The following is a 14,648-nucleotide window of genomic DNA, read 5'->3' as shown; positions in this document are numbered from 1 at the left end:
TGAGAGCTGTACATGGGAGAAGGAAGAAGAGAGGGACTGATATGGATGGCGTGTGGTGGAGGTGGAGGAGAGATCTGCAGGAAGCCAATGGCTAAGATAGTAAGAGACAGTGCAGCTACAGGATACCATGAGGTAAAACTTGTTTTACGTTGAAATTTACCTGGTGTTCTGCCATGGTTAGCCTGTTTCGTGCCCTGTTTAAGTGCCATGTATAAGTGCACTTTGGTTAATCTGCACTTCGGTTAAGATGCAATTTGGTTAAGATGCATGCTGCAGATGAGATGCCCCCGCATATGAGATGCACCCCATAAGCTATATCTACTTATATAGGAAAGCACAGCTTCAGACTAGCACTAATTTAAGTCGTTAACTAATTAATCTACAAACTGTGACACATGAGGAGACTGGCAGTGTGGATCCAAGTAAAACACTTGGCCAGAAACAGCAATAAAATCAGTGAGGATCAAAAGACTGACACTAGTGCACTAGTAAGTAACTGTCGTAATGTTTTTACACATATATATTTTTTTTTAATGTAGATTGTGAGCCCCACATAGAGCTCACAATGTACATTTTATCCCTATCAGTATGTCTTTGGAATATGGGATGGAAATCATTGCAAACACGGGGAGAACATACAAACTCCTACAGATGGTTTTCTGCCCTTGGCGGGATTTGAACACCAGGACTCCAGCGCTGCAGGGCTGCAGTGCTAACCACTGAGCCTCCGTGTGGCCTCTTGTTTTTACACATTTGTGAGCATGTTACCTAAAATAACTAAACCCATTAAAGGCTTTGATATATATTTACATAGTAGGTGAGGCTGGATGAAGACATCAGTCCATTAAGTCCAACCTATAACCCTACAGTTCCCTACAGTGTCCATCCAGAGGAAGGCAAAAAAAACTCTTCATGACTCTAATATGGCAGTCAGTAAACTCAGGATCAAGGTGTTCTTAAAATCTAGAACTCATAACCCGTAGTATTTTTCTCTTCGAGAAAGGCATCCAGTCCCTCTTTGAACATGCACAATGAATCCTCCATCACCACTTCCCGGGGCAGAGCGTTCCATAGCCTCACTGTTAAGAATCTCCTTCTATGTTGCTGGTGAAACTTTCTCTCCTCCAGATGTGGAAGATGTCCCCTTGTCATTGTCACTGGCCTACGAGTAAAAAGAAAGTAAAAAGAAAGCAAAATTAGAATGTTCTTTGTGTTGTCCCTTCATGTATTTGTACATAGTTATTATCTCCCCGTAGACGTCTTTTCTCTAAACTGAATAACCCCAAATTTGTTAATCTATCATTGTACTCCAGTCCACCCATTCCCCAAATAGTTGATGTCCTGTTAAGGAAAGTAGTGTATTGGTCATCAACATCAGATTGGCAGGGGCCAACTGTAAGCATCTAAGGCTTTTATTAGTAACCCATGCCATTTTTTTTCCAGTGGCTAGAAAGTGTAAACTTAGACCGGGCAGTCTAAATATGTACCAAATTTATAAAGTGACTGGTGCCGGATTAAGAATTGGTGTACCTTTAGACACTTGTCTCTACATTTACATCATCTCGAGTTCTTTTTTCGTGGCGAAAATGTGGAGCTTGCAAGTGCATCTTAAGCCATACTCCCTTTCCCTCTAAGCCATGTAATATTCCTATGGCATATGTGCCCTGTTATTAAGGGAGGTGCAAAAAGTGTCTAAAACTCTTGTATGGTACAATACATTCATAGTTTTTAGGAACAAATTAAGCCAGAATTGTAGTGTTTTTAGCTTGCTAAGTCTCCCCTATTGTAGTCCAAATTGTGAAAATAATAAAATGCTACATAGTTTGTGCCATTCCCTAATACATTATTCAAAGCAAATTCATACAGTAGCCATGTTTAAAAGTAATACTAAAAGGTATAAAGACGATTTATTATAATTTTACAGCTTGTAGCAAATGTAGAACTTTCACGGAACCGAAAAGAGCCATATATCAAAAACAACATGGATTTGCAGGAGGTATACATGTGATAGAATAAAAGCCTTGCCTCAGCACTATGTGTTTACAAGGAACATTGATGGCAAGTTTTAGCAGCGGTCTTCTATAACAGGACAGTTAGTGTTATTTAATGCTCGGCTCAATTATTCCATTATTCACCAGATATTACTGTACTCTTTTCTAGATGAATGTGTAATAAGCATCTATAATAATGGCACATAATCAATGCTTTTCTGGCACTGCTGACATATCGCTCCAGTCTCAGACTACATTCTTCATTCTCGAGCCGGTGTGTGTTCATTCTCTGTGGTAGCAGCCAGTTTTAGAGCAAGTAGCAATGCATCACCATTCTCATAGACCCCGATAAAGAGGCAAAATAAAACATAAACGTGTTTCATTTTTATGGGAACATTTTTTTAATGTCGAGTTTTAGTAGCACTTAGCACATACAGGAAGATATTTAGTTGCTTGCTTCATCTGCAAACCATTTATCTCTTTTATTGTCAGGATGCATATATTTTATATCGTTTCATATCCACTTGGAAATTGTTGCAGTATTTACATAGGGCTATGTGCCATCTTAGGGTTGTTGTTATATTGCTGAGCCTGAAACAAAAATAGTATATTTGCAGAGGCAGAATAATTATTGTTTGATGTGATGTATTACTATGGGATATTTACTGTAGTTTAATCCTTCATATGGAGATTCAAGGGATGGAAGGATTACATAAGGAATGGAAAAGAAAAAAAGAGGTCCCTGAATTCATTATTTGTTATTATGTGAATTATGGTTTCTGCAAATAAAGGATAGGAATTATGTAATGAAAAGTTATACATTTCCCCCTATACCTTAGTCAGTATATTAATTGCTTATGGTTTTCAACGTTTCTGAATGACTAGGAAGGATTTTTTTACAAGTTTCCACTGAATAGTTACAATAAAATTAAGAGTTTGATTATACAAAGAATAGATTTGCCGTAATACCCCTTTAAGACTTACTCTAAGGTACTACTACACGTGCAGTCGTATTCTTGCATATGTTGTTTGTAAACAGTTAAAATGACTAACACTACTCAAAAATGCCCCTGTGTTTTCCAAAAAACGCATGCATTAGAGGGTTTTATTAAAAAGGTAACTACGGTATGTAATAGGATCCCTGCATCTAAATAACTTTCTAATAGACACCATGTTAAAATTTGCCTCTATTTACCTGATTTACATTCAGGTCATGTGACCATCTGTGACTTATTCTTTGCAAGTACACTGCGAGCACTGAGGCCCATATGCAAAACATCACAGCACCATGTAACGTGGTATAAGCCAAGTGTCTCTACAACTGCCCCTTCCCTCGCCTATTCCAGTGCATTGGGACTGAGAAAACTGTTTAGAGGCATTGTCAAAGGACATTGGAGGATATCACACACCAGTGCAGGAGGGACTCAGCAATGCCTCTTCACAGTTCCCCTCCACATTGAGCACATGCCACTCATGTTCATTAGCTCCTTGGAAGATGCAGAATCAGAGACTGCCCACTAGAAGCCCCTGACCTCCCCACATGTTGCTAAGTGTGACCTCCACCTCTCATACTTTCATTGACCTTGTGTAAACTTCCAGCGTCACTGGTTTCTCCATGAAAGCTTTCAAGAAATGTTGAAGAATAGTCTGTGACAGCCGCAATGAGCAAGAACCCGAGCCAGGAACTCGCAGTGTCTCTGTCTCCGTTTTTCGCTTGTCCTGGCTATCACAGTCCATTCTACTACTGCCATTAGGTACTTACGTGGTCGTTTTATTATTCATATATAGGTTGCATTATATTTATCCATAAATAAATATATATATATATATATATATATATATATATATATATATATATATTATAGGGATTGTTACTTATTACTTTATATTATATACACATATATATTGTTAATATTCTCCCCTATCTTTGGATTATGTATATACTATGTGTGTTGAGATACAACTACTGTTGTTTGTTCTATGGTTGTCACCCACGTCACTGCAGTTCCTTTATGATGAAGTTCATGTTTTTCATGTGTTTATTGGACACATAATTCCAGGTTGTTTATTGAACAAATCACTTCAGTTCCAGTCTTTAAACCCATTGATTATTGGTATTATCCATTATAAACTTGTTGTGTTTAGCACAATTGTGTTTTTGTATGATTTTCTGTTGGTGCTGTATTGGGCACATAAAAACAGTTTATAGTTAAAGAGGACCTTTCATATACTGCTTGAAAGCCAACAGTGCGCTGAATTTAGCACACTGTTGGTTTAACCGTTATGTGCCCCGAGGCTGGAAATATCGGTGCTGTTACTGGCGCAAACCACATGTTCGAAGGGCATTCCTGACAGTTTAGCAGGGCTGTGAGGAACGCACCCCCGACTCTACTTATCTATAGACTAGTACTGGGGGGGTGTTCTTCACAGCTCAGCGTCATCGCTGGGCCATAAGGAACAGCCTAACTAGACTCCCTTCTGACAGTGGGCAAACATCAGTAACAGCCCCGATATCACCAATACAACTTTACAAGTGTTTTATTACGTAATGTCCTTATATTTACTGAATCGCATAGTAAGTAGAGCTACATTGTAAATTGCATTGTGGTGACACCACATGCATCAATTGCGTAGCTATAGGGGTGCAGAGGTAGCAGTGGCTACTGATCTCTGGTCCTTAGGGGTTCTGAAAGGTTCTCTCTGCCACACAAAATATAGGCACAAGCTAGAGAGGGGCCCCATTACTGGAAGCTTCAAGTTATGCCTCTGCTAGAATGGATCCAGTTATGTATAGTATGTTGCCGTCCCCACAGACTTCTCCAAATCAGGTTTTTGCCAAAAGGATACTCTTGTTTGGCTGCTTTAAATCAGAATTCCTTCTGTTTTATTCATTGTAGTCTCCTGTACAAAAGAGTGCTGCATAATGGATAGCTTAAATACTTTTATATAATGGCAGTCAATGGAAGGCAATTGCAGCTCTATAGGCATGCAGTTACAGACTTCTACAATATGTTATTTTGTTTTTTTTAAACAGTGGTTTGGATTGATCACAACTTGTAGTAAAATATCCGATTCAATAGAAAAAAAAATGAAAAAAGCTAATATGATCATAAATGTCCGTTTTTATGCCATATTAATGTTATGATAAAAACTATTTTATAAACACACATATTTTATTTTCCATAGATCCTAAAGAAGTCATGTACAGAAATCTTGTATGTGGACCCATCATCTGTCTGTGTTGGCGGTAAGAAAATTGATGTTTATATTCCATTTCCCTGGCTGCTGGGTGTACGAGCTTGCTTTAGCTTTATTCTCCTCACTAGTAGTATTTGCTATCGCCCGCCACATAAAGTATAAAGTATAACTTCCTTCTCTGGTGATTCTGTCTTACAGCCAGATAAATATTCATGTAAAATATTAATGGAAAGGAAGTTGATCTGAAAAAATAAATAAAAGTGATTGACAATAACTGTGTTAAATGTATTCAAAGCAAAAAATGCTAGGCTTATTTATTTTTTAATATTACGGTGCCATTCTTTCATGTTCCTGTACGCTATTGTTACCAGCTTTATTATTCTGTAGGTTTATTTTAGTTTATTGATAGTTCAGCAGTTGACAACAATGTAATCAGATTGCTGGGCTAGAGAAAAAAAATGAAACACTTCTGCGTTACGCGTTCATAAAAGGAGACAGTGTATTGCCAAGCATAAAAATGATCAAAAGTGCATTAAAAAGCAAAACAGCTGGGAAGGTGGCAAGTGCAAAGTTAGCTCTATAGTGAGCTATAAACATTCTATTCAGCTCTTTCATAGGACTTTAGGGCCGGAGCACCATTGCTAGCTATTAGGCTGAGCTTCAGAACAATTAAACACAATCCTTGTATTATGTTATTTCTTTAATTCATACACATGTCTGTAACAGATGTCATACTTGTCTCTGTTAAAGAAGAACTCCAACAGCTCGGTGAAATTCTCAAAGCACTCCAAACCTACCCTCATTGAAATACTGAACTTATTGTAACCTCAGAACAAATCTGCTTATTTGAATATTGTTAACTAGCTAGCTTCTATCTTCCATATAACTTACAGCAGTCCAACCTTTTACGGCCTGGGAGCCATATAAATTTCCAACACGCGTGTCACGGACCACTTCACCGGAAAAATTAAAAAAAAAAAAAAAAAATAGAGCAGATACCATTTTTATTAGAAAAATTGTACTTACCATACGTACTTATAGACATCGTGATCCTTAATGCTTGTTTTCGGAGATTTGGAAAAGTTTCTGCAGGCAACATGATGTAGAAATCAATTATCTGCATCACTCAAAATTTGGCAAGCAGGGATGTCTAGCTTTGCACCCCGTCCACTTGTAAGCCAACAGTCCACCAACCCCCTGTGGAATGCTGCATCCCTCGTTCTCAAACACGTGTTTCTCCCAAGACAAAAATTAGCATGAATATCAGAATACCACAGAATGAAATCCATCAATGAGGCATAGGTACTTTTTCTTCACCTTTTTTTTTTTATTAACAATCCGATTTCTTGCACTGTAGCCAGAAATTTCGAGGAGCCGGATAGCACCGTGTGATGGGCCAGATATGGCCCGTGGGTTGTAGGTTGGGCATTGTTGACTTACAGAAACCACTTTGTTCTCCAAAAGCTGAAGGCAGCAGGGCAGTATAATTACCAGAGGGAGCAGAAAGAACCGTCATGGAAAGGCTGATAGATGACTGTGTGTGGCAATAGGGTGGGTGGGCAATGTAAAATGGGCTGTGTTTGAAAAAATCCACTAAGACATTTCACAGCTGAAAAAAATTCTCATTGGAGAACTGGGAGCATTTATTTTCCAGCCACATTTGGTTGAGAGTGGCTCAGAGCAAAAGGGGCAAAAAGGGGCAATAACATCTGTGACTATTTAAATGAATAAATTATATCCCAGTTAATAATTATCGTTAACAGAGACAACCATCTCTATTATCTTTATGTAGTGTTTGAATCAGGAGAAAGTATTGAAACTTGTACATTGTCATATTTTGAAAATGTTTGTCCATAATATAAAAAATATGCAACAGTATTTTGTTACCTCTTCAGTGAGTAACTATATATATATATTTTTTTTTTACAGAGAAATTTCAAGTTGTCTTGAGAGGGAATGGATTTTTATTTGGAAAAAATATAGAGAACGTTATGTGCACTTATCATATGAATAAAACAGTAACCCGTAAGTATTCTGAAGTCTAAATGGAAAAAATCGCTTAACTATAACCTGGAATGTTGTGTTGTTATAAACATTATATTACTTTTTAAAATTGTTTTTATTTATATATTTGAGAATCAAATAATTACTTTTTTACATTTTGCATAATTGTTGAATTAAACATTATCTTATCGCTATTGAGGATTTAGGATACAGTTCTCCAAAACTGTGTGACCATTAACATTACCTGTTAAGGAGGTCCTTTTACCACCTCTACTAAATCCTACTATTATCTTGTCTGACACCAGACAGCCCAGTTAGTATATTGGATGCTGAAATTAACAGCAACAGTAGAGGCTAGAAAATAAAATTCAATTAACACCAGTGGCGTAACTAGGAATGGCGGGGCCCCCTGGTGAACTTTTGACATGGGGCCCCCTCCAAGAGGGGTACATGGGCTTGCAGGCTGTATGTGAATAAGAGGGTGACGTGGGATGCAGGGTATGTTTAAGCAAGAGGTGCAAGCTGTTCAATGGAGGTGCAAGCTGTGTGCGAGCAAGAGGGTGATGTGGAGGGGGGAACCCCCCCCCCCATTCCACCACACTCTTGCTCACCCACAACCTGCACCCCTATTTCCCCTCTTTGCTCATGCACTGCATGCACCAACCATTCCCTCCTCTTGCTCACATAGGGTGTAATTGGGGGTGCAGACTGTGAGTAAGAGGGGTACATGGGTGTGCAAGCTGTGTGTGAGAAAAGAAGGAATGGTGGTGCAGACTTTCTCACACACAGCCTGCACACTCATGTACCTCTCTTGCTGACAGTCTGCACCCCCATTCCTTCCTCTTGCTCACAGCCAGCACACCCATGTACCCCCCTTTCTCATACATAGCCTACAACCCATTCCCTCCATTGTAAACTGACCTGTATGAATCAGGTAGCTCCACCCCCAAAAACACTGAATCTATGTTAGAGGTTAAAAGACCTTTGATTACGTCATGTCTCAGGTCCTTCAATCTACTAGTATAGATGCCGGCACAGAGCTTGGGGACTGCGGGCAGGAGATAGAAGTTTCTCCTGCCTGCTGTCACTATGCAAGTGCTGGGAGGCAGCAGGGGCCCGAACAGCAGGCGACCCCTGTTTGGGTACAATAGTAAAGGCAGCAATTGCTGGCTTTACTACTGTTAATAGATGGACTGTGGAGGAGGCAGCTCCTCCTCTCTCCATCTTCAGGCAGCACCCGGCACTGCAGTATATAGGGCCCGTTAACAGCCTATTTAAAAAAAAGTGTCCTGGGCCCTGTGGCAGCTGCTACCGCTGCTACACCGGTAGTTACACCCCTGATTAACACGTATTGAATCATGCAAAAAGGTAGAGTCAGAGAAGGACCTCTTTAAGAGTACTATTTACCTGTAGAAACATGCCGACCTCACTAACCACCTGTTTGCTTACAATAAATGTCTTGAAATTGCACCTTTCTCAGAATGCAAAGGGAATGCAAGGGAATGCACATGTACAACTATCTCTAAATTTACATTGTGTAGGAAGGGGATCCCTGGCCATGCTTTCAATATAGGTACAAGACATTTATGTCTGGGATAGGAAAACCTCCTTAAGTCTAAGGCCCCATGTTGCAGAAACGTAGCTTTTTTTGTTGCAGAGTTTGTTGCATTTTTTTGAGCTAAAGTCAGGACTAGATTGAGCAGAAGTTAGAAGTATAAGAGCTTTAATATATATATATATATATATATATATATATATATATATATATATATATATATGTTTCCAACTCCATTTGTAGCCATTCTTAGCGTTGGCTCAAAAAAACGCCGCATAAAATTTTATACAGCACTGTGGGAAAAACCATGGCAGGAATGCATCGCAGTTCTTCCTGCAGTGCATTAAACAGAAATTGTGCAGAGTTTTTCTCCGCAGATTTTCTGTTACAATTATATGTACGGGAAAGCCGCCGGCGTTTCTGTAGATATAATTGACATGCTGCAATTTCCAAAACCACTAAAGAAGTTTTAGTCCCGGCCTAAAACTCCTTTAGTCAAGGCAAATGATAAATAATAATTATTATTAGAGATGAGCGAACAGTAAAATGTTCGAGGTTCGATATTCGTTTCAAGTAGCCCCTCAATATTCGACTACTCGAATCGAATATCGCACCCTATTATAGTCTATGGGGGGAAAATGCTCTTTTCAGGGGTAGGCAACGTTTGATCAAATTATACTTACCAAGTCCACGAGTGAAGGTCGGGCTGGATCCTCCAAGAAGTCTTCTCCTTGCAGCGTCCCCGCAGCGTCTGCCGGCTCTTCATTCACTCTGCCAGGCATCGGGCCTGGGCAGAGCCGACTGCGCATGCCCACACTACAAGCGGACATGCGCAGTCGGCTCTGCCCAGGCCCGATGCCTGACAGAGTGAATGAAGAGCCGGAAGATGCCACGGGGAAGCTGCACGGAGAAGACTTCTAAAAGTAGGAGAAGAACCAGCGTTGATTGGCCGACTGTATAGCATTCGGCCAATCAATGCTGGTTCTGCATCGAACTTTTACTTTCGAACAGGGAGTGGTACTCGATCGAGTACGAGTATTTCGAATACTGTAGTATTCGATCGAATACCTACTCCATCGTGTACTACTTGCTCATCTCTAATTATTATTATATTATATATAATATATTATTATAATACATTTTATTTATATAGCGCCAACATATTCCACAGCACTATACAATTTGTAGGGTTCAAATACAGACACAAAGATACATTAAAAAGAATTTGTCACTTTACACAATGGGATTGAGGGCCCTGCTCACAAGAGCTTAAAATCTATGAGGTAGAGGGGGTGACACAAGAGGTAGCAGGGGCGGCATTGCTTATACAATGGTCAGACAATTTTGTAATAGAGGTTACTGTCTTTATACAAACATAAAACTGTATGAGCCATCACCAGTCGTGTCCTTTAACATGCAGATGGTGCCTGGACATATAAAGTTAGCCTGAAAAGGCATCATATCTAGAGATGAGCGAACAGTGTTCTATCGAACACATGTTCGATCGGATATCAGGGTGTTCACCATGTTCGAATCGAATCGAACACCGCGTGGTAAAGTGCGCCAAAATTCGATTCCCCTCCCACCTTCCCTGGCGCCTTTTTTGCACCAATAACAGTGCAGGGGAGGTGGGACAGGAACTACGACACCGGGGGCATTGAAAAAAATTGGAAAAAGTCATTGGCTGCCGAAATCAGGTGACCTCCATTTTAGACGAATAGTGGATTTCAAATCCGGGTCATATGAGAATGTGAACTTTGTGACTATGAGACAGGGATAGCTGTACAGGCAGGGATAACCTTTATTTAGGGGGGAATGTTATTAAAAATAACTTTTTGGGGCTCTATCGGGTGTGTAATTGTGATTTTTGTGAGATAAACTTTTTCCCATAGGGATGCATTGGCCAGCGCTGATTGGCCGAATTCCGTACTCTGGCCAATCAGTGCTGGCCAATGCATTCTATTAGCTTGATGAAGCAGAGTGTGCACAAGGGTTCAAGCGCACCCTCGGCTCTGATGTAGCAGAGCCGAGGCTGCACAAGGGTTCAAGCGCACCCTCGGCTCTGATGTAGGAGAGCCGAGGGTGCACTTGAACCCTTGTGCACCCTCGGCTCTGCTACATCAGAGCCGAGGGTGCGCTTGAACCCTTGTGCACACACTGCTTCATCAAGCTAATAGAATGCATTGGCCAGCGCTGATTGGCCAATGCATTCTATTAGCCCGATGAAGTAGAGCTGAATGTGTGTGCTAAGCACACACATTCAGCTCTACTTCATCGGGCTAATAGAATGCATTGGCCAGCGCTGATTGGCCAGAGTACGGAATTCGGCCAATCAGCGCTGGCTCTGCTGGAGGAGGCGGAGTCTAAGATCGCTCCACACCAGTCTCCATTCAGGTCCGACCTTAGACTTCGCCTCCTCCAGCAGAGCCAGCGCTGATTGGCCGAATTCCGTACTCTGGCCAATCAGCACTGGCTAATGCATTGTATTGGTGTGATGAAGCAGTGCTGAATGTGTGTGCTTAGCACACACATTCAGCTCTACTTCATCGGGCTAATAGAATGCATTGGCCAGCGCTGATTGGCCAGAGTACGGAATTCGGCCAATCAGCGCTGGCTCTGCTGGAGGAGGCGGAGTCTAAGATCGCTCCTCACCAGTCTCCATTCAGGTCCGACCTTAGACTCCGCCTCCTCCAGCAGAGCCAGCGCTGATTGGCCGAATTCCGTACTCTGGCCAATCAGCACTGGCTAATGCATTGTATTGGCGTGATGAAGCAGTGCTGAATGTGTGTGCTTAGCACACACATTCAGCTCTACTTCATCAGGCTAATAGAATGCATTGGCCAGCGCTGATTGGCCAGAGTACGGAATTCGGCCAATCAGCGCTGGCTCTGCTGGAGGAGGCGGAGTCTAAGATCGCTCCACACCAGTCTCCATTCAGGTCCGACCTTAGACTCCGCCTCCTCCAGCAGAGCCAGCGCTGATTGGCCGAATTCCGTACTCTGGCCAATCAGCGCTGGCCAATGCATTCTATTAGCCCGATGAAGTAGAGCTGAATGTGTGTGCTAAGCACACACATTCAGCACTGCTTCATCACACCAATACAATGCATTAGCCAGTGCTGATTGGCCAGAGTACGGAATTCGGCCAATCAGCGCTGGCTCTGCTGGAGGAGGCGGAGTCTAAGGTCGGACCTGAATGGAGACTGGTGTGGAGCGATCTTAGACTCCGCCTCCTCCAGCAGAGCCAGCGCTGATTGGTCGAGTTCCGTACTCTGGCCAATCAGCACTGGCCAATGCATTTCTATGGGGAAAAGTTAGCTTGCGAAAATCGCAAACTGACAGGGATTTCCATGAAATAAAGTGACTTTTATGCCCCCAGACATGCTTCCCCTGCTGTCCCAGTGTCATTCCAGGGTGTTGGTATCATTTCCTGGGGTGTCATAGTGGACTTGGTGACCCTCCAGACACGAATTTGGGTTTCCCTCTTAACGAGTTTATGTTCCCCATAGACTATAATGGGGTTCGAAAACCCATTCGAACACTCGAACAGTGAGCGGCTGTTCGAATCGAATTTCGAACCTCGAACATTTTAGTGTTCGCTCATCTCTAATCATATCATGTGGGGAAATGTTGGATCGGAAACAGAGAAGGGCAAATGTTCAGCTTCTGCAGTGGCCTATCAAAGATCTTGAAAATATTAAGAAATGAAGCAAAGTATATTAATATTGCTATAGCTTTTTATTGTACCAGACAGACAGAAACATTATTCACTTGTATATGGTTTAACCTTAAAGAGCTTTGTCACCGTTTTTTCTTTTTAGTTATACTGTATTGTGTTGGGAGGAGTGGATAGGGATAGGGGTTTGTCTATCTTTGAATGAGTCTAAAAACTCAGGCTTCTGAGATATGTGACCAACTATACTGACTGCTTCAGAAAAGTGAATGCCATTTTTAAAAAATAATTCATAAAGAATACATGGATACTTTATATTGTGCCTGTAGATATGCTCAATGTAATTATATGTTTGTTGTCTGCTTTCTCGAGCTATTTTTAGGTTAGTGATTTTATCATTTTTTATATTTATGTTTATATTATATATGTATTTATTATATTTTGAATTATAATAAAATGTTATAATATATTCTATTAATATTTTGAAAATGACTTTTTTTTTTAAAGATGAAAAACCCCTTGAAGTGCAATCACAATATATGCTCTGCCCAGTGACTGAACTTCATGAAGATGGACAGTAAGTAGTTTTCTTCAGGTTTTTCTCAGTTCAAAAAAATGTGTAGATGAGTTATTATTACCAGGGGAAGCTCCCATTACTTTCAACTGGTACTGATACACAGCACCAACTAGAGTTTCAGAGCCAAAGTTTTGCTGTAGCTCTCCGTTATTCCTATGATAAGATAAGATAAGGATAACACAGCTTCATCATCGATTCCAGCGTCGCATCTGTCTTCTGTTACTGGCGCGTCTCCTCTTCTTTGCAGCATCGGCAGCAGCCGAACGCCTCTTCGGGATCAAAATCCCATGCATGCGCAATTGGCCTTACCACTTTGGACAGAGCCGATTACACATGTTCCGTCGGCCACTTTGTGGTGGTCTCATGTAAGAGGAGTAGTATAGAGGAAAACAAAAAAAATAAGCATCATGTGCGATTTTCAGGTGGATTCCACCTAATAACGCCCATTGTAGTGAATTCTGCCTGACTGGTTCGGAATCTGCAAATTCCACAGCAGATTCTGCAGCAGAATTTGTTCAGGTAGAAAATTTCAACTTTAAATGGCTAAACCTGACTTTTTCAGCTTGCACAAATTTCCCTACAGTCACAGTAGGGAAGACTTGTATCTTGCATGCCTGACATTCATTCAGCTCTCAGCTGGTTTACATCATTATGAGTTTTTGGGACCCCCAATACTAGTGATCAGTAATACTCCCAGAAATCTAACTTTACTTGTTTTGTAAGTTAGTGATAAACCTTGTGAAAAACCTTTCAATGCACTAAACAGGAGAAAACATAATATAATTCTAATAGTTTTATTAATGGATTACCAACAATACTGAGAGTGTTAGAGAGAGCATCAACAATGTTATATAAAAAAGGAAACCGTCCAATTTTAGAGCATTAACCTGATTAAAAAAAAAAAAAAAATAGGCTAAGGGGTTTAATCCTAATGACATTGTCATATTGTTACACGTGTAGCATATGATAACTGGTAGTGGTCTGAGCCATCAGGAAGTATTTAGGAAAAAATAGCGTAGCTGGGTTGAGGTTATTATAGTTTTGTCTTCAAATTCCTGCCGAGATCTGATTAAAGAGTTGAAGATATAAACTAGGCATGACTGTCATATAAGATAACTAATGTTTAGTATGTTTGCTTAATTAACTTTTGGCTAAGGATTGAAACACATTAAGTAGCTAGTAGTTAGTGCACGCTGAAAATAAACACATCTGGTCCCGCAACGAATAAGGGTTCTCTCTGTGTGGGTGACAGATGTGGCGATCATTTACCCTGCGCTGTGCGCTTAAATAATTAACGGCACACTAGAGGAGATGCCTTACAGACTGCCTCTTAGCCGGCTAAATGTTCTCAAAAGTCTGCCATCTATGGTTAATTGCAAGATTTGGGCCTTTAATAACTCATAGGACTGAAAGCATGCACATATACTAAGGAAAAGCTTTCATTTTTAATAATAAACCCTTCCAGTCCACTATGTTTTGTATCAATATACAGTAATCGTAGCATTCTTTTATTATATGTAATCATTCATAGAAATTCATATAAAATAGGTAATGAAAAAAATATTTGCTTCCTGTATGATATAACTTTGTACTTGAGAAACTTCAGATAAAAATGTGTTACAAAGAAAAAAATAAAAGCTATGCAGCCCAC

The 14,648-nt window shown here is 40.5% G+C and overlaps 1 protein-coding gene across 1 annotated transcript in view; it reads left to right on the top strand.

Annotated features, from left to right (window-relative positions):
* ANTXR2 (ANTXR cell adhesion molecule 2) overlaps window positions 1-14,648 on the top strand; it is a 155,668-nt gene that overhangs the window by 75,743 nt on the left and 65,277 nt on the right. The window contains exons 8-10 of the mRNA XM_075283884.1: window positions 5,178-5,238; window positions 7,119-7,214; window positions 12,928-12,997. Coding sequence (XP_075139985.1) covers window positions 5,178-5,238; window positions 7,119-7,214; window positions 12,928-12,997 — 227 coding nt within the window. The remainder of the gene's footprint in view (window positions 1-5,177; window positions 5,239-7,118; window positions 7,215-12,927; window positions 12,998-14,648) is intronic.

This window comes from Leptodactylus fuscus, chromosome 1 (assembly GCF_031893055.1).
Source record: "Leptodactylus fuscus isolate aLepFus1 chromosome 1, aLepFus1.hap2, whole genome shotgun sequence".
Classification (NCBI taxonomy): domain Eukaryota; kingdom Metazoa; phylum Chordata; class Amphibia; order Anura; family Leptodactylidae; genus Leptodactylus; species Leptodactylus fuscus.
The sequence above is the reverse complement of the archived record's forward strand: the minus strand, read 5'-3'. Positions and strand labels throughout refer to the sequence as shown.